The 22,109-nt window shown below is 38.9% G+C and overlaps 1 protein-coding gene across 1 annotated transcript in view; it reads left to right on the top strand.

Annotated features, from left to right (window-relative positions):
• The window catches only part of LOC126248287 (WASH complex subunit 4), a 190,015-nt gene that overhangs the window by 120,659 nt on the left and 47,247 nt on the right, over positions 1-22,109 (top strand). Inside the window, exon 14 of the mRNA XM_049949137.1 lies at positions 14,668-14,847. Coding sequence (XP_049805094.1) covers positions 14,668-14,847 — 180 coding nt within the window. The remainder of the gene's footprint in view (positions 1-14,667; positions 14,848-22,109) is intronic.

Here is a 22,109-nt window from a genome sequence, read left to right as displayed (position 1 = left end):
GATAGTGCGTGTTTACGGCCTGTCGCCGCTCGCGGCATGGCTTGCTTTTGTGCGCGCTACCGCCGCCTACAATTAAAAAAAAAAAGAGAGAGAAATCGTCTCATTAGCGAAACAATGGCAAGAGACTGCTATTTGTTGTTACTTACACTGCTGCTTTCTTTGATAATGATCAACAAGAACCAAATAATAGACTGCGTATGATAGAACATGTTCTGAACGAGAGTTAGGCGAAAATTTTTCTCCGTTTGAAAATCTTTGCGCCCGCTTCTTTAGTACATCGAATTCTGCACAGAAATTAGAGTCATCTTAGATTTAAAAATCTAGTCAGTTGCCGTGCTTCATTTCTGACTGTATCACTATTAGGCATAAGAATAATACGAATATAAACATGACACGATACGTATATTCTTCCGCGTTTGCTATTGTCTCACTCAAGTTTCGTAGTTTATTAGGCAGACAGGATTTAAATGAGATAGCAGCAAACACGAAAGAATACATGGCAAAATGTTTATATTCGTGTTATTCTTATGGTGAAGAGAATACTGCATGTGATTCACATTTCATCAGGTTCCTATTAGCAACCATCTATTCTCACAGGTACGAAAAAATTCAGAACGTAGAGTTGGCCATATTGACAAACATCCCAAACAGTCTTGCCAGTCGGATTTTAGTAGTACATTTAAATTGTGCTACATTCGAAGATGAACAATACGGAATTTGTATTTGCTTCGTTGGATAATGTATGAAAATGCAGTGGTCGAAACTCGGGGCGGAGAAAAAAAGCTCATCTTCCACCTCTCTCTCTCTCTCTCTCTCTCTCTCTCTCTCTCTCTCTCTCTCTCTCTCTCTCTCTCTCTCTCTTTTTTTTTTTTTTTTTTTTACTGACGCAGAGGTTTTGGTGCCCGTATTTATCTTTGTGCCTACAAAGCATGCCTGTGTAGCGCTACATATATTCGACGGCAGAAATTAGTTGTGGCGGCACCTACCAACATTTTTCTGAACTTCCGCTTGCTTTGCGCTCGATTCTAAGCCGCAGGCGGTTTTTAGGATTACAAAAACCGGAAAAAAAGTGCGGCTTAGATTCGAGTAAATACGGTATATTCTTGCATTTGTCCAGTAAAAACATTCAGATCCTGTGCATATTAACAACCTAGTTAGTTAGTTAGTTTCATGTCCCATGGATCATTTTGCATGATAGATCGTAATGACGTGGAATGAGTTATTTTACTTTCACATCACAAATTAGTTTGTACCCACGGTTACATTAAGAATGTGGAACGAGTTATTTTACTTTCATGTCACACATTAATTTGTACTCCCAGTTACATTCTGAACATTTCTAACTGTTTCTCTTTGTAAAAAAGAAAAAAGACACACAGATATGAGTTAGTAATTCCTACCCAATATCTTTTACACATTACATAATAGAAATTCTTCCACAAAATATAATTTGCAAAGGAGAAACTTTCTCAGTTTGTGGTAAAATTTTAGTTTCCTGTCTGTCAGATATTTTAGATCACTGGGTATGTGATCAAAAATTTTTGTTGCAGCGTTGTGCATCCCCTTTTGTGCTAAAGACAACCTTAATATGGAGTAATGAATGTCATTTTTCCCTCTGGTGGTGTAATTACATATCTCATCATTCCTTCTGAACTATAATGGATTATTTACAACAATCTTCATGAGGTAATACATATACTGTGAAGCAGTAGTCAAAATGCCCAACTCCCTAAACATATGTCTACAAGGTGATTGTGGGTGAGCACCATATTTTATTCTTACTACACATTTTTGCACAATGAAGACTTTCCTTCTTAAAGATGAGGTATCCCAGAACATTATTCCATATGACATTATTGAATGATAATATGCAAGATACATAAACTTACTGGTTTGTGACTCTCCAAGATTTTCAATGATTCTAAGCAAAATGTGGCTGAAGGAAGTTGTTTTAGGAGTTCCAAAATGTGTTTTTTTTTCCAATTTAAATTCTGATCAATATGACGTATTTACTCGAATCTAAGCCGCACCTGAAAAATGAGACTCAAAATCGAGGAAAAAAAATTTCCCGAATCTAAGCTGCACCTGAAATTTGAAACTCGAAATTCAAGAGGGAGAAAAGTTTTAGGCCGCACCTCCAAGTCGAAACAAAGTTGGTCCATTGTAATATGAGACACAATTTAGGTCGAATGAATGACGTTGCAGCTACTGTAGTTTGGTTCGAGTCGTAAGCTTAGCAGTTAAGCTTTGCCAGGTAGCCATTGCTATGCGTCAGACGCTCCATCCGTATTTATATGGGTACCCTTCCTTTTTCACGTGCTTCACCTGGTTTGAATCGATTGCTTATTTTTCTTTGATCTGGTAAATGTCGTTCTCTTTGTTATAGGTGTTCACGTCACTCTAAGCTGAAAATGCATTACTGTACTGTGGCATGCATTGTTTGTCACATTCTGATAATTATGATAACAATGGCAAGAGACTGCTATTTGTTGTTACTTACACTGCTGCCATCTTTGATAATGATCAGCAGGAACCAAATAATAGACTGCATGTGATAGATGTTCTGAACGAGAGTTTAGCGAAAATGTTTAGCGAAAATTTTTCTCCGTTTGAAAATCTTTGCAGACACCTCTTTAGTACATTACATTCTGCACAGAAATTAGTCATATTAGATTTAAAAATCTAATCAATTGCCGTGCTTCATTTCTGACCGTATCACTATTAGGCATAAGAATAATACGAATATAAACATGACATGTATGTATATTCTTCTGCGGTTGCTGTTGTCTCACTCTAGTTTCGTAGTTTATTAGGCAGACAGGATTTAAATGAGATAGCAGCAAACATTAAAGGATACATGGCAAAATGCTTATATTCATATTATTCTTATGGTGAAGAGAATACTGCATGTGATTCACAATTCATAAAAGTTCCTATAAGTAACCATCTCTTCTCACAGATAGGAAGAAATTCAGTACATAGAGTTGGCCATATTGACAAACATCCCAAACAGTCTTGCCAGTCGGATTTTCGTAGTACATTGAAATGCTGCTACATTCGAAGATGAACAATACGGAATTTGTAATTACTTTGTTGGATAATGTATGAAAATGCAGTGGTCGAAACTCGGGGTGAAGAGGAAAAGAAAAAAAAAGCTCATCTTCCACCATTTTTTTTAAATTTATTTACTGACACAGAGGTTTTGGCGCCAGTATTTATCTTTGTGACTTCAAAGCATGCCTGTGTAGCGCTACATATATTCGACGGCAGAAGTTAGTTGTGGCGGCACCTACCATCATTTTTCAGAACTTCTGCTTACTTTGCACTCTAATTCAAAGCTGCAGGCAGTTTTTTGGATTACAAAAACCGGAAAAAAAGTGCGGCTTAGATTCGAGTAAATACGTTAGACCCGTAAGAATTTTGAGTTTCCACACACTCTATTATTTCCTGACCACGTGTTACACTTATCATTGGTGTAATATCTTTAGATGTGCAGAACTGAATATGTCGCGTCTTTTTAAAATTGCAGAAAACCAGTCAAAGATACTTTTAAGAACTTCATTTACCATTTCTTCTGTTTCTGTACGTATGCTTGGCTTGAGTACAATACTACTGTCATCTGTAAAATGAACTAATTCTGGTTGTTTTATACTAGACAGAAGATCGCTTACATACATGAGGAATAGTAGTGCACCTAAAATTAAACCTTGGGGAACCCCATACGTAATTTCTGAACCCCATACATAATTTCTCCTGAGTCAGAATGATGTCCCTGGACTATATTGGTTGAATTACTAAGTACAACTTCCTGCATTTGGGAGGACGACGGTTCAATCCCGTCTCCGGCCATCCTGATTTAGGTTTTCCGTGATTTCCCTAAATCGTTTCAGGCAAATGCCGGGATGGTTCCTTTGAAACGGCACGGCCGATTTCCTTCCCAATCCTTCCCTAACCCGAGCTTGAGCTCCGTCTCTAATGACCTCGTTGTCGACGGGACGTTAAACACTAACCACCACCTCCTGCATTTGGATATTATCCATTGTTTGGCTATACTATCACTCCCATAAAACAACAATTTATCCAAGAAAATACTGTGATTCACACAGTCAAATGGTTACAGAAAATACCAACCAGCACTATTTTATTATATAATGCTTGGAAAATCTGATGAGCGAATGTGTAAATGGCATTCTCAGTAGAGCAACCCTTATGAAACCTGAACTCTGATTTGGTAAGGATACTGTTGTTGCGTAGGTGAGATACTATTCTAGAATACATCATCTTCTCAAAAATTTTGGAGAATGATGTTGACAATGAACCACGTCAGTAGTTATTGATATCTCTCATATCACCTTTCTAAAAGACGGGTATAACAAGGGCATATTTCAGTTTCTCTGAAAAAATGCCTCGAGTTAGTGAAGCATTACATATTTCAAAGAAGACTGGACTTATTACATGGGAACAAATTTTTAGTACCCTATTGGAAACACCATCAAAAGCAGATAAGCTTTTATTTTTGAGAGAATATGTAATTTTCTTAATTTCAGAAGGAGATGTTGGTGATATATTCATATGATTGAATTTTATGTAAGACACATTTTCACCATAGTGCTGTAATTTTGTTCTTGAACTGTTCCTACCTATGCTTTCTACCCTATTTAAGAAATAATTATTGAATGCATTTGCTACCTGTGTCTTATCATTTATAGCCCTTCCATTCAATTCAGTAATGATGTTGTCTTGTTCTGTGGCTGGTTGTCCTATCTCTTTCCACTGCATTTCATATAGCCTTAAGTCTGTTGTTGGAAGTTTTTCTAGTGTGCATCTATTGCAGGATCCCTGCTTGTTCTTGCTAAAAGAGACATTTCCATTTTCCTTTCACCAGATACTTTAATCCCTCTAGTGATCCATGGTTTTCTACTTGGCTGTTTAGTGTCCTTTCTGATGAGTTTATGTGGAAAGCTATTTTCAAATGATGATATGGAGTAGACTAAATTTTATGTTAGCATTTGGTTCATTATAAATTACATCCTATGTCATCCCCTATAAACTAGTCTTAAAAAATTTTGTCGTGGAGTCATTAATTATTCTAAATGATTACCAGTGAGGACTATCTGTACTGTAAGGAGTCATGTTATTTATCTTGACTAACTGTGCATCATGATCAGAGAGAGCATTTTTACTGGGTATACAGTTATTTTTCTTACGTTGAGCTTCACCAAAGAAAACATTATCAGTTAGGGTCCTACTGGCTTTATCTATCCATGTTGGAAAGTTAATTACTGAGACCAAATTGTGGGATCCAAATAAGGTTTCCAGATCATTTTTTGTGTCATAATCCTTTAGAAAATCTACATTGAAGTTGCCACAGGCTATTAACTGCTTGCTGCTGTCTGACAGCACAGTAAGGAATCCAGATTCCTCATAAATAGTTCAAACTTTCCCATTGGGGATCTGTATACCATTAAGTTACAATGAATACTGACCTATTTTTCAGCATTAATTCACAAGCACACACTTCTATGTGCAAATTGAATCAAATACATCTATCTGTGTAGCACCCACTTCAACCAGATGACAGCAAAGTGGGTCATGTAATAGACTTCACAAAACATTAATAGCAATAGGGAACCATCCTGAATTGTGACCCCTCAGCTGCCATCCAAAATTCCGGAAATCTATTAAGCGTTGGATCTTGATCGACAGCATCACAGATATGTTTATTAGGAATGAGGTGAGGTGAGCTGTGACCTAGAACAGAAGCATCCTTACATCCATGAAGGTTTCTTAAACTGTTCTCTGATGCAGACACGAAAGTGATGGGTTGAGGTATTGTCTGGCATAAACTATATGACAGGTACTGAAGCAAATTTTAAATCAAAACTAACACAATTTTTTTCTGGACAATGCCTTCCATCCCAAAGATGAATATTTAAACACTGGTAGCGTGTGTATTGTAGTACAAAAATATGTTTACTTTGTTGTCAAATTTGTGTTTCATTTGTAACATGAATAGAGACAAGGAACACATGTTCATTTTTACTTCATTTACACCACTGTGCTATTTTTAATATTGTTTAAATGGCCAGTATGCAGCTATAAACACAAATAAAAAATTATATGTTGAAGCAGCAAAGAAACTGGTATAGGCATGCGTATTCAAATACAGAGATATGTAAACAGGCAGAATATGATGCTGCAGTCGGCAACACCCATATAAGACAAGTGCCTTGCCCAGTTCTTGTGCTTGAGTGGAGGGACACAGCATCTCCAAGGTAGCGATGAAGTGCAGATTTTCTCATATGACCATTTCACAAATGTACTATGAGTATCAGGAATCTGGTAAAATGTCAAATCTCTGACATCAATGTGACCGGAAAAAGTTCCTGCAAGAACAGGACCATTGACGACTGAAGAGAATCATTCAATGTGACAGAAGTGCAACCCTTTCACAAGTTGCTGCAGATTTCTATGCTGGTCCATCAACAAATGTCAGCGTGCAAACCATTCAGTGAAACATCATCAGTATGGGCTTTCAGAACCAAAGGCTCACTTGTGTACCCTTGATTACTGCACAACACAAAGGTTTATGCCTTGCTTGGGCCCATCAACGATGACATTGGACTGTTGATGACTGGAAACATATTGCCTGGTCAAACGAGGCTTGTTTCAAACTGTATCGAGCAGGTGGATGTGTATGGGTATTTAGACAACCTCATGAATCCATGGACCCTGCATGTCAGCAGGGTGCAGGCTTTGTAATGGCATGGTGCATGTGCAGTTGGAGTGATATAGGACCCCTGATAAATCTAGATACGACTCTGATAGATGACATGCATGTAGGGATACTGTCTGATCACCTGCATCCATTCGTGTCCATTGGTCCTTCCAATGGACTTGGAAAATTCCAGCAGGACTATGCAAAACTCCACGCTTCCAGAATTGCTACAGAGTGGCTCCAGGAACACACTTCTGAATTTAAATACTTCCGTTGGCCACCAAACTCGCCAGACATGAACATCAATGAGTATATCTGGGACGCCTTGCAGTGTGCTGTTCAGAAAAGATCTGCACCCTCTCATACTCATACGTATGTATGGACAACCTTGCAGGATTCATAGTGTCAGTCCCCTCCAGCACTACTTCAGACAATAGTCAAGTCCATGCCACATTGTGTTGTGGTACTTCTGCATGTTCATGGGGACCCTACACAATATTGGGCAGGTGTACCAGTTTCTTTGGCTCTTCAGTGTATATTTGTTGACCGGAAATTCACTTGTTCCACAGCATTACAATATAAATTGGTGCAAATGATGTATCCAATAATGTAATTAACTAACTGAAGGCACACATAGCCCATGGGAAAGTGATGATTCTGGATAGCATTGCTATTCACCAATGTTTTTCTGCATTGAGTATGTGATTTGATACCCATTACCCAGTCTATCTGCGTTTACAATCCATAGTAGTTGATGGTGACTCTTGTAGTCAAGTTGTTGCTCTCTGCAGATGACTCTTGCAGTGGCAGTTTTGCTCAATTCAGGATACTCACCATGCATCCTCCAGATTTATCTACCCATTATGGGTGTGAGCTAGGTAAATCCCTGTTGCTCCCTGTTTCCTTATGTCACCTCACATTAGGTCACTGTCTATATATTTTTTATATTTATATTCATGATTATTAACAGCTGTTCAAAATTAAATCAAAATACATTTGCTGAATGCGAGTAACTTGTCGTCAGCTGTATTAGGAACAGGCGTTCTACCTGTTGGCAATGTGAAAATTTATACTGGACTGTGACTTGAACCCGGATTTCGAGCTTATCACGAGTGGTTGCCTTTCCATTACGCTATATGTGCACACCTCCGTACCAACCTAGAATTCCATGTGTCACACTGTCTCTACATCCATATACCATAGTCTCTTACTTTCATCACTGAATACCCACAGCTTAATTATGTATTCCCACGTTGGTGAGAATAAGACTATGGGGAATTGAAACCTAGGGTGGAGAGGTGTAGACAGTGTAAAGTGGAAGTTTGGATCAGTCTGGGCGGCATGCACAGATACCCTAATGGTAACGCGAGCATTCGCTGAAAGCAGGAAATCCAGGTTCGGCTCTCACTCCAGCACAAATTTCACAAATCACCAACAGGTAGAACATCTGTACCGAATACAGCTGACACCAAGTTATTTGCTTTCAGTGAACTTATTTTGATCTAATTTTGAACAGCTGTCTATAATCATCAGTAAATATTAAGTACCGAGGCAGTCACTCCATGATATTTCACAGGTCTCAATTCCCCATAGTTTTTCTTTATTCTTTATATTTTCAGTCACTATTTGCAAATAGCCTGTTCTTGTATATACATTTCTAAAGTTAGATTGTTCCTGTGCTTTATTGAAATCCAATGTTTCTTCTATACAGTTTATAATTTTAGTGAATACGGTATATATTACAGAGAGGAGATTGATGGTTTCATTGGTTTTTGTGTTCTAGTTTTTGGAATTTTTCTCACCCTTTTAGATGTTCTGTAAATAGTTTTCCAAATTCACTTGAAACTACGTCTCCACTACCTTCAGTCGTTGCTATTGAAACATAGTAATCTGGAGCAACATTTCCTTTCTGAACATGTTCGGTGGTCTTATGCATCTTGGAATTTCCATTATTAACTGTGTGTTTTTGATTCATTAAGTGCTTGCTGCTGCTGCTGCTTGCTGTTCTGCTGCTTTCCATTTTAACTGCTGAGTGATGATGTCAAACCAACATACATGGCATGTTGCTCCAGATTACTATGTTTCAATAGCAACGACTGAAGGTAGTGGAGAAGTAGTTTCAAGTGAATTTGGAATACTATTTACAGAACATCTAAAAGGGCGTGAGAAATTCCAGAAACTAGAACACAAAAACCATGCAGCAAGAGAGGGGAGGAAAACCAATGTGCACTCAGTGTGCATACCGGGGGGAGTCATTCCAGATGTAGAAAGGGTCCTCCCGGATGCCATGAAGGGTACAGGGTGCACCCATCAGCAGGTGGTCGCTCATGTCAGCACCAATGATGTGTGTCGCTATGGATCGGAGGAAATCCTCTCTGGCTTCCGGTGGCTATCTGATTTGGTGAAGACTGCCAGTCTCGCTAGCAGCGTGAAAACAGAGCTCACCATCTGCAGCATCGTTGACAGGACTGACTGCGGACCTTTGGTACAGAGCCGAGTGGAGGGTCTGAATCAGAGGCTGAGACGGTTCTGCGACCGTGTGGGCTGCAGATTCCTTGACTTGCGCCATAGGGTGATCGGGTTTTGGGTTCCGCTGGATAGGTCAGGAGTCCACTACATGCAACAAGCGGCTACGCGGGTAGCAGGGGTTGTGTGGCGTGGGCTGGGCGTTTTTTTTAGGTTAGATGGCCTCGGGCAAGTACAGAAAGGGCAGGAGCCTCAAAGGGTGCGGGGCAAAGTCAGGACATGCGGGGACCAAGCAGCAATCGGTATTGTAATTGTAAACTGTCGAAGCTGCATTGGTAAAGTACCGGAACTTCAAGCGCTGATAGAAAGCACCGAAGCTGAAATCGTTATAGGTACCGAAAGCTGGCTGAAGCCATAGATAAATTCAGCCAAAATTTTTACAGAGACACAGACTGTGTTTAGAAAGGATAGATTGCATGCAACCGGTGGTGGCGTGTTTGTCGCTGTTAGTAGTAGTTTATCCTGTAGTGTAGTAGAAGTGGATAGTTCCTGTGAAATATTATGGGTGGAGGTTACACTCAACAACCGAGCTAGGTTAATAATTGGCTCCTTTTACCGACCTCCCGACTCAGCAGCATTAGTTGCAGAACAACTGAGAGAAAATTTGGAATACATTGCACATAAATTTTCTCAGCATATTATAGTCTTAGATGGAGATTTCAATTTACCAGATATAGACTGGGACACTCAGATGTTTAGGACGGGTGGTAGGGACAGAGCATCGAGTGTCATTATACTGAGTGCACTATCCGAAAATTACCTCAAGCAATTAAACAGAGAACCGACTCGTGGAGATAACATCTTGGACCTACTGATAACTAACAGACCCCAACTTTTCGACTCTGTAAGTGCAGAACAGGGAATCAGTGATCATAAGGCTGTTGCAGCATCCCTGAATATGGAAGTTAATAGGAATATAAAAAAAGGGAGGAAGGTTTATCTGTTTAGCAAGAGTAATAGAAGGCAGATTTCAGACTACCTAACAGATCAAAACGAAAATTTCTGTTTCGACACTGACAATTTTGAGCGTTTATGGAAAAAGTTCAAGGCAATTGTGAAATGCGTTTTAGACAGGTACGTGCCGAGTAAAACTGTGAGGGATGGGAAAAACCCACAGTGGTTCAACAACAAAGTTAGGAAGCTACTGCGAAAGCAAAGAATTGAATTGAATTGAATTGAATTTTATTTGATCCTGTAAGATTACATTGTGTGCAGTAAATGTACGTGTAATATAGGACATGTCAAAGTATTAAAATTCTTTATCACTTATTTTCCTACACCTTTAGCTTACATTTTTACATCACTGATAATGAGTAACAATATATACAAATTTAATGGCATAAGTATTCTGCAACACTGTAAAACTCTTTTTCAATGAGATAGTCTTTAAGTTTCTTTGCAAAGTCATTGTGAAGTACACTATCTTGCAGGGTTTTGGGCAGACTTCTTAGTAGTCTTATACCAGAGTACTGGGGTCCTTTTTCTAGCATTGCCAGTCGGTGGGGTATGCTCCGTACTTCATTCTTCTTTCTTGTATTGTGGGTGTGTACACTAGCATTTGTAATCCAGTCCTCACTACCTTTTGTGATGTACATTATTGTTTTGTATATATACAACGATGAAAAAGTTAAGATACCTAAATTCTTGAAACAGTTTCTGCATGTTTCAGAGGTCTTTCTTCTTAAAATGGTCCTAATTGCTTTTTTTTTTTGTAATGTGAACACTCGTTTTGTCTCTTGTTTGTTTGAGTTTCCCCACACAGTCACTCCATACTGTAAGTATGGTTCGAAAAGTCCATGATACACTGTACACAGAAGGTTCTTGTCTGAATACTGTGATAGTTGCATCATTAAGAATATGACAGAGCTCAGTTTCTTACAGACATTATTGATATGTTTTTTCCATTTCAGTTCATTATCCACAAGAATACCTAAGAATCTAGCAGATTCTACTTCTTCCAGCCTTGTTCCATCAACCTCTAAATCCATGTCTACAGTCTTTTCCTTGTTTTTAAACACTGCATACATAGTCTTTTTTAGATTTATAACCAGTTCATTTTCCAACAGCCATTGAGCTGTGACATTTGCAGATATGTATGCTCTTCTCTCAAGCTGTTCCGTATTTTGGTCACTATTTAGTATTGTCATGTCATCAGCATTCACTCCAAGTTAAAACGCAGCCAAAACCTCTCAGACAAACAGAACCTAAACGATGTCAAAGTTAGCGTAAGGAGGGCTATGCGTGAAGCGTTCAGTGAATTCGAAAGTAAAATTCTATGTACCGACTTAACAGAAAATCCTAGGAAGTTCTGGTCTTACGTTAAATCAGTAAGTGGCTCGAAACAGCATATCCAGACACTCCGGGATGATGATGGCATTGAAACAGAGGATGACACGCGTAAAGCTGAAATACTAAACACCTTTTTCCAAAGCTGTTTCACAGAGGAAGACCGCAGTGCAGTTCCTTCTCTAAATTCTCGCACAAACGAAAAAATGGCTGACATCGAAATAAGTGTCCAAGGAATAGAAAAGCAACTGGAATCACTCAACAGAGGAAAGTCCACTGGACCTGACGAGATACCAATTCGTTTCTACACAGAGTACGCTAAAGAACTTGCCCCCCTTCTGACAGCCGTGTACCGCAAGTCTCTAGAGGAACAGAAGGTTCCAAATGATTGGAAAAGAGCACAGGTAGTCCCAGTCTTCAAGAAGGGTCGTCGAGCAGATGCGCAAAACTATAGACCTATATCTCTAACGTCGATCTGTTGTAGAATTTTAGAACATGTTTTTTGCTCGAGTATCATGTCGTTTTTGGAAACCCAGAATCTACTCTGTAGGAATCAACATGGATTCCGGAAACAGCGATCGTGTGAGACCCAACTCGCTTTATTTGTTCATGAGACCCAGAAAATATTAGATACAGGCTCCCAGGTAGATGCTATTTTCCTTGACTTCCGGAAGGCATTCGATACAGTTCCGCACTGTCGCCTCATAAACAAAGTAAGAGCCTACGGAATATCAGACCAGCTGTGTGGCTGGATTGAAGAGTTTTTAGCAAACAGAACACAGCATGTTGTTACCAATGGAGAGATGTCTACAGACGTTAAAGTAACCTCTGGCGTGCCACAGGGGAGTGTTATGGGACCATTGCTTTTCACAATATATATAAATGACCTAGTAGATAGTGTCGGAAGTTCCATGCAGCTTTCCACGGATGATGCTGTAGTATACAGAGAAGTTGCAGCATTAGAAAATTGTAGCGAAATGCAGGAAGATCTGCAGCAGATAGGCACTTGGTGCAGGGAGTGGCAACTGACCCTTAACATAGACAAATGTAATGTATTGCGAATACATAGAAAGAAGGATCCTTTATTGTATGATTATATGATAGCGGAACAAACACTGGTAGCAGTTACTTCTGTAAAATTTCTGGGAGTATGCGTGCAGAACGATTTGAAGTGGAATGATCATATAAAATTAATTGTTGGTAAGGCGGGTACCAGGTTGAGATTCATTGGGAGAGTCCTTACAAAATGTAGTCCATTGACAAAGGAGGTGGCTTACAAAACACTCGTTCAACCTATACTTGAGTATTGCTCAACAGTGTGGGATCCGTACCAGTACGGGTATGTATTGACTGATTGTGAGCAGATGGTTATTAAAGAGGATTGTGATGAAAAATAAGTTTGACATAGAAAACAGCCAAAGTTGCAAAATTCAGTTTTTTATCTAATTAATGACTAGTTTTGGGTTCTCTGAACCCATTTTCAAATCATCCTATGACATGGAAAATGAAAATTACAGTTTTATAGTCATAAATTAAATAAAAAACTGAACCTTGCAACTTTGGCTGTTTTCTAAATCAGACTCATCAACACAACTTGCTGTCCCATTATTGATCCAGTGTGCTGGAAATCCATAAGCTGCAAAAGTCACTGCAGAACTTGAGTGTTGCACTTGTGAATTCTGTCAACATGAAAACAACACAAAGGGAGCCCCATCAGCGGGGATGTGCAGGATGATCTGGAATTCCTAAACAACCCATCAGTGATGCAAATGCCTGCAACAGCAGAACATGGTGCTCAAACTATAAAATGTGGGCTATGGAGCAATGAAAGAAACTAATCTGGTTAGAAGGTCTTGTTTCACACTATTTCCAATTTCCTGCCGAGTTTACATCCATAGAGTGAAACATGGTGTGTGCTCGGTGATGACTTTGGCAGCCATATCGTGGTATTCCATGGACCCTGTGATTACTCTGTGAGGTCGCATTACTGCCAAAGATTATGTGATCATTTTGGCTGATCGAGTCCCTCCCACCGTACAATGTTTTTCCCCCCAGTGCTGATGCTGTGTTCCAAGGCAACAGGGTCCCTGTTCACACAACTCGCATCATCCAGGACTGGTTTTGTGAGCACAAGGATAAATTGTTGCATCTCCCATGGTTACCACAGCCGCCAGATCTCAATATTGTTGATTCTTTGTGGTTTACTTAGGAGAGAAGAATATATGATCACTATCCACCTCCATCATTGTTACCTGATGCCTTCAATTTTGCAGGAAGATGGGTATAAGATTACCTGAAAACCATACAAGACCTGTATTTATCCATTCTGAGACAACTTGAATCTGTTTTGAATGCCATCGGGTTTCCTACACCGTATAGGTCATGGTAATGTCATGTGTTTCTGGTGTTTCCGTATTTTGGTTCTACTCCTCTATACTCGTCTTCCTCTCCCTGTCCATACCTGCACCCCTTTCTCTCTCCTTTTCCCCTTTTTTGTTATTCTTTCCTTGCCTTATTCTTTCTATTTTTGATTTTGTAATCAATCTTGATTTGGAACTTTGTCCCTTCTATCATTTGCGAACTGAAGCTGGCACTGTGCTTAATAATTTACTATATTTTGTATCCTATTCTCTGTGACACATTTTCCTTCATTTTAACATCCCTTCCTCCGCGACACCGTAGATCTTTCTTATCTGTTAGTGTTGATTTTTTATTTATGTGAATGTGAACAGTTATAGAATGGTTCGCCTATATTATGATGTCATAAGTAGTTGGTTTAGAAGTATGTATAAGTAATTTATAGTATGAAGTTCAGTTTATTCATTTATAAATAGTTGTGTGAATAGGTCTATAATTTTTCTAAAATATTAGCAAATACTTTTGTTTTCAGCAAAATGTGAGATGTTTTAAGTTGTTGATGTAATCATGTCTTCTTAAAATGAAGTATATAATCATTTGCTGAAGTATATAATTTGTTATTAAACATAGCCAGAGAAAACATTTTCTCCCTGGATGGGTCTGAGATTGGTCTTAAAAAGCTCACAAATATCCTATCTTTGGAAAGACATGTGATGAATTTTTCAACCCTCAGGCTATATATTCTAAAAGTGTTGCTTAAACTTCAATTTATTGTGCAGGGTCTGGATGTTTTGGAAATAATGAGAAACATCAATGAATTTGTGTGCCAGTACTTGTACAATTTGAACAATCAAATTTTCATTCAGCATTCGAGCAGTAACAAGCATCTCAACACAATTAACATTCGCCATATAGCAAATTCAATCAGAACTCATGGGACTGGAATTATGAACACTGCAGTGAGTATTTTTTAGATGTGTAGAACTGACATAAACAAAATAAGAATATGTTTATTGTACTTGTAAATTAAATATGTAATTTTGTATCGTTAGCAAGTGGTTTAAACTGTGCTAATCTTGTAGTATGTAATGTAATAATATTAATAATTAATAATAGTTTTTTATGTGTTAGCACTTCCTGTTCCAATATCTACGTGACTGCAATTATATGACTTCATTTCTCATCATCAAAATCAGTGTCATTCATAGTAGCAACTTTCTCCTGTGAAGTGCAGGCATGCAGATAAGGGTACAGTCATGAGTGGATGATGGTTCCCTGTTAAACTAATCTTTTGTGGAAATGCCTAGGAGTTGTTGACATTAAATTAAAATCAATTGATGATTTTTTTGTTTGGAGACGCATTGAACTTATTGTTGTAACCTCTTCAGGGATAAATTGTATTAATAATTTCAATTCAGACAATTTTTACACTATACTTCAGATGTTAGGAAGTCACTACAAATGTGTTGTCGGTACAAATGTACTGTCCAGCAATGAAAACAAGAAGTGGCCGCATTTGTGTAAATGGTGCAAAGCAGGTTATACAGTATAAGCGTAAACATGATGGAATACATAAAGAAACTAAGAAATGTTGTAAAGGCAAAATTCAACCAACAAGAAATTGTTCATATTAGTTATTGTGGGAGAACTCCATACATTACAGGCAAACTAGCATTTTACATTTTTTGCGAATATATCTGGTTCTTCTTTTGCAGTTTTTATCTCTGCCCTTAGGGGACTCTTCCATTCCTTCTTTGCTACTCCATCCAACCTTATATCTGCTAAACATCCAAGGTGTTGCTTTTTCTTCAAGCGAGCAATGTCAGGGGTGCTTGATGGTCTGCCATGCTTTCGTCACACACTTGAAGCTCTACTGAAAATAATTCCTGTGTTTACCAGGACAACATCATAAAAGTGAGAAAAATATTCTCAAATAAAACTTATTGTTCTTACAGTGTGAGGATAATGTGCCACCATATGGTCAGTCATGTCTACTCTTCCCATAAATTTGTTGTAACGTGCTACGGCACAGGGCCTTTCTATTTCTATGTGAGCATGGCTCTTCACTTCCCATCTTTTGACTTTATCAGTTGGTGCCACATCAGGAAAGGTAGATACCACATGGACAGTGTTTCTGTTCCCCCATCGCACAACTGTTACATTGTCATTAGATGTAGCTGTAGACATTGAAACCTGACCTGATTTTATTAGAGCTTTGCTGTTAGTTGGTTTATCCTCTGCACCCTGTAATCTGCAGTCTGTTCAACCTTATGGTTTCCAATACATGAATTTTCTTTTGCTTCAGGTATGAAAACAGTGAGGTGGTTGTGAACAGATTGTCACAAAGTAGCCTCTGAGTCTTTCCTTTTACCCTTGGCACATTCTTACAATAGTGTTCCCAGTAGGACCAATGTTAGGGCGTATTGTGGTAGCCTGTTTCTGCTTTTTCCCTTGTGACATCTCAGAAAACTGTCACATATCCAACTGAGCTAGAGCGGACGCACACAGACAGTTACCTACACGGAGATTCCAACCACCACCCACAACAAAAGAAAGGCATAGCTACACTTTGAATCCCCACTTCTTGCATCTAGACTTAACCTACTGTTTTGCCCAACTCCTGCCCTTGAAGGGGATTCTCATTTCATTTACAGATTGATACTCAGTAGGAGTTACTGTCTCTGAGAATATCCGCTTCAGTATGTCCAAAATGGGTTTCACTGTAACGAAACTATCAGTGCGATTTTCAGGAATATTATCAGTGACAACAAAATGCATTTTATTCTTTTTTTTATTTTCTCAAATATCTTCAGTTACAAAATGTCAGCATTAAGAATCCTCAAAGCAGGGTTACTTGACCAGTGCATACAGTAGTTAGAGTAATTTATATATGTCATAATCAAATTAATTGCTAAGAAGCAAGGAGTTTCACTTACTGTTCCATTTGAAATACGTGGTTGTGAGGCAATATTTAAACAATTCTGCAAAATCAGAAGGAAAAATCCAATTCAGCTGTTGCAACACTTCATTGAGTGGAACCATACTGAATAGCGACACCACATCAAAACTAATGTCTTCAAGCTGTACCACAATGCCATTTAATTTACTGATAAAATGTGCTGAATTCTTGATATATGAATCCGATTGGCTCACATATGGTTGTAATAATGCTGTCATCAAGAACTCACAATATTGTCTCACAACCACGTATTTCAAATGGAACAAAGAGTTCTATGGTCAGGCAGATGGTGTCGCTATGGGGAGTCCCTTAAGCCCAATTATAGTGAACTTCATTATGGAAAAATTCGAGGCGCAGGCATTGGAAGCTGTGAACAAGAAACTTAAATCTGGTTCCATTATGTGGAGGCTATGTTTGTTTTGTACAGTGTGGCAGGAAGGAACTGAATTGTTTTCACAAACATCTGAATTGGGTCAGTCAGAAGATTCAGTTTACCATGGAGGAGGCAGCAAGTGGAAGATCAAATTTCTTCATGTGCTAGTTTCCAAGAAATAAGATGGTAGCTTAGACCACACAGTTTATGGAAAATGCACGCACACAGACATTTACCTACACTGAGATTCCAACCACTACCCACAACAAAAGCAAGGCATCATAAAAACGTTGGCAGATAGAGCAAGGAAAATCTGCAAAACAGAGCTGCTTGACGCAGAATTAAAACATCTCACCAATGCATCAGTCAAGAATGGTTATTCGTTCACTGAGGTGAATAGAGTGTTAAGACCAACACGTAGAAATGAAAGCAATGCTAAAGCGCCATTGAAATTAAAAGTTTTCATGCCATTTAAGGATGTAACTGACTGGATAGAAAAAAATCTTGAAAAAATGGAGTAATTTACACACCGACACGCAAGATACAAGATCACCTTAAATTGGCTAAGGATGCTCACCAATCGCTTGAGAAAGCTGGAATGTATAGGATAATGTGTAGCTGTGGGGTGTCAAAAAACAACTAGAGGAGATTGACAGATCAGCTGTTGCAGAACCTGCTATGCAGCCAGGGAACCGCCACATTCATTTTGATAGGACTCAAGTCCCGCCAGCTACAAGCAGATACCATGAAGGGCTGTACAGAGAGGCCATAGAGATTACAAAACACCCAAGGAATTTCAGTAGGTAGGTGGAGGGCATGAAATTGAATGACATTTGGATTCCAGTGCTGAAGATGATGATGATGATGATGATGATGATGTGTACCAGTCTTTCATCATGGGATGATAGCAACAGCAGTCAACAGTGGCCAATAGCGCTCATGTAGTCAAAACATGTGATGTTACGCCACTGTGCAGAAGCTCGCAGAAGCAGAATTTCGCTGTAGTCAGTAGTGAGCCAGGGTGTAAATCAGACATTCTAAAAAGCTACGATACCCCTTGAAACTGTCCTCCACAGATGGGGATGAAACGTTGGGTTTTAAGGTGAAATCCTTTCGAGCACAGCATAATAGCCTGGCACATTTTATTAATTGTGAATTTCTTCACTGTGAATCTATAGTTTATAACCAATAAATTGTGGTCAGAGTCCACATCTGGCCCTGGAAGTGTCTTACAATTTAAAATCTGGTTCTGAAATCTCTGTCTTGCCCTTACCTTCCAGTGTCTCCAGGTTTCTTCCACATGTATTTTTTTCGTGCATCTTAAACCAAGTTTCAACAGTGATTAAATTATGCTCTGTGCAAAACTCTACCAGGCGCCTTCCGCTTTCATTCCTTTCCCCCCAGTTCACATTCACCTACTAGTTTTCCTACTAATGAAGTCCAGTCCCCCATCACTATTAAATTTTCATCTCCTTTAACTATCTGAATAATTTCTTTCATTGCGTCATACATTTCTTCAATCTCTTCTTCATCTATAGAGTTAGTTGCCATATAAACTTCTGTGGCAGATGTGGGCTTTGTGCCTATCTTGGCTACAATAATGCATTCATTATACTGTTGATAGTAGCTTATCCATATTCTTAGTTTCTGATTCAATATAAAACTTACTTCTGCATTACTCCTATCTGATTACCGGTTAATAAATCGATAATGGTTTGCTTAAAACACACTTAACAAAAAAAATTTTTTTTGCCCAGAAAAATGTGTTTTATTCTAGGTGTGGGACATTCTGTGTATTGACCACAATCATAAACTCTGTGCAACACTTCCTGCATCTGGACAATATTATTATTTTCCGTTTATTGGCCAGCCTTACATCATCACGTCAGTTGTAGTGGGTGCCCGAAAGGTAAAGGAACAGACGAGGGAAACAGATTCTAGATTTTCATTTGAAAGATAGTGTGTGTCATCATGTTGTAACCTGTCACAAATACATCATTCAAAATTTTGATGATCTGATGAGGTGTTGGGGCCGTGTATTTGCTGAGAAATTTGACATGGATGCCTGACTTAAAGGGCACGCAGGTAATTCTGCACGTCAGAACAGAAAGAGTTTGATAGCCAGCCAGGTCATAACTTACTTCAGTTTTACAAACAATCCACTCATTCTTAGTCATATTATGGCTGCGCCACATATCAGTCAGCACAACGTAAGTAACTTGAAATGCATGACTTAATGCACCACCAGGGTATCACATTAGCCAGTGAGACATGCAGGGCAGCCTCATAGCCATACACTGTGCAGAGGCTGGACCTTACTAAAAAGGATCACTTAGTGATAGTGAAAGAGGCTGAGAACACTCTTGGTAGAGACCGGGCTTATTATTCTGTATAGGCAGTTGGTATGAGAAGATTGCTGCTCAGAATTCACGAGGACAAATACTGGTGATAAGACATTGAAAGTGCAGACCTACCTTTAGGTTGAAGTCAGGTAGGAGATATCCTCATTTGAGGTAGTTAGGTCAATAAATGGGGAAAGCAGATTAGAGATGCAGTAAGCTTATTTGAACAATATATTACATGAATTACAGCTAAATTAGGTCAAATGCTAATAAAAAGGGACAGGGAAAAATCACTTTATTTTATGGCCAAATGCTGTGCTACCTTTTTTCCAAATTTTGTGCTATTTTTGCCGTATTTGGTGCTATTTTTTTCCCAAATCTTGGTGCAATTTTTTTTTTACCAATTTTGCTGGCTTTTTGCCAACTTGGGTTTTTTGCCAATTTCAGTTTTCTCCAATTTTGGTGTGATTTGTGACAACACATCATAGTTAGAAGGATATGATCTGTCATTTTAAGCTTATACACGAACCCTGCCTTGAGGAAAAAAGAAGTCAAAATTCAATTTCAACATTCCATAACTACAAGTTACGAATATTGCTAAACTGCCATCCTCAGATGTACAGGATGATTATAATTAAAGTTAAACTTTCAGACTGCTGTAGAAATATCACCACTGGTCGGAATGACGTCAAATTGCAATGGAGTATTGAATGGCAGAAGAAAAATAAATAGTTACAAAATGTCGCAATAGATGGCGCTGTGCGCATCACAATTTAATAGTGGTCGACTACAAATGACGAATGAATCGTACAGCAATGCCTAAGGTGTACATTTGACATTAAACAAACTGTACTACTCATTGTGCATGGGTGTACAGGTGTGATATTGTTAGTTACGTAAGCCCATCCATCATGGCAAGGTCATATTGTATCGGATGGGAAAAATGGCTTTTTAATTGCCCTGAAGGCAAAAACCGCATAGAAAGCACCAATCAAACTCAGAACAGATTATTTCCATGTGACTGGCGCAAAACATGTTCAATATGCTGTCCACCGTTTTCTGCAACAAGTTGAAATTGAAAAACAGCACATTCTACAACTGATCAAAGCATTTCCGCAATGCATGTCTTCAATACAGCTAAGTTTTAAGTCAGAACACTGAACACAATGTCTTTCAGATAGCCCCACAGCCAGAAGTCAAACAGATTAAGACCAGGTGATCAGGATGGCCAGGCTGTAGGGAAATGGCAGCTGATAATTCTAGCATTTCCGAAATGGTGTGTCAGCAGCTGCTTAACTAGATTTGCAATGTGCGGAGGTGTGCCATCTTGCATAAAAATGATCCATCCACATATCAACGCTGTTGGAGAGCTGAAATGTTGTGGTTGTTCTAAACACACTCATAGTGCTTACCAGTGACGGTACAGGTAACAGGACCAGAAGCACTTGTCTCTTCAAGAAACTATGGTGCTATGATAAATGGTTCCGTAAAGCCACACCACACAGTGACCTTTTCAGGATGAAGTGATACTTGTTGATTTGCGTGTGGATTTTCCATTGACCATATTCGCCAATTCTGTGTATTGACATATCCTGTCAGATGGAAGTGGGCTTCGTCTGTCCACAGAATCTTCTATGGCCAATCATTGTCCACTTCCATGAGACCAAGAAATTCTGAAGCAAAGGTCTCTCGTGCTGGTAGGTCAACAGGAAGCAATTCGTGCACATGGGTAATTGTGAATGGATAGCGAAGAAGGATGTTTCGTAGGATATTATGCACCGTGCGCACAAGTATGTCCAATGTTCAGGCAATTCTTCGTGCACTACACGTTTACACACCACCACTTGTCTCCTCCTGCATTGCTGTGGCCACTGCTTCCTGTCGAATCAATTCGTTCTCCCCCCTTCCTCCAAGATTGCACACCAAAAGAACCAGTATTTTCGAATTTTCAAATCATTTTTGCCAGACCGACGGCAGTCATTGGACCAGTTCCTTTTTTTTTTTCAAACCATTCAGTGTCTGGAACTTCAGCAGAGCGATGTGTGCACATTCATCATTCTTGTAATACCACTTTACAAGCAGAACGTGATCCTGCATTGAGACAGTCACGGTGAACATTGCAGACGTGAAAGGAGGAAAAGCAATGTGCCGACCATGTTTATGCCAACTTCAGTGGGTTATGGGCATGACAGGTGTTTTCATTTACGTATTCTGGCACATAGAGCGCCATCTATTGATCATTTTTCACACTGTTTTTCTTCTTCTGCCATATGCTTTCCCTCTTCTCCGATAATATTCTGTTGCAATTTGATATCGTTCTGACCAGTGGTGTTATTTCTACAGCATTTTGAAAGTTTAACTTTAATTATAACCATCCTGTATATTATTTTTTTATACAGGAAAATGACAAAGTTCATGACATGTCATAAAAATCACTGATTTAGCAACACTTTGTAAAAAAACCGCCAATCTTGGGTTATTTTTATGTCATCATGAAAGTTTCCTGTCCCTACTAATAGGTCTTGACATTGACATTATTTATGTCTC

This window comes from Schistocerca nitens, chromosome 3 (assembly GCF_023898315.1).
Source record: "Schistocerca nitens isolate TAMUIC-IGC-003100 chromosome 3, iqSchNite1.1, whole genome shotgun sequence".
NCBI lineage: Eukaryota > Metazoa > Arthropoda > Insecta > Orthoptera > Acrididae > Schistocerca > Schistocerca nitens.
This window is presented reverse-complemented; position numbering and strand designations above follow the sequence as displayed.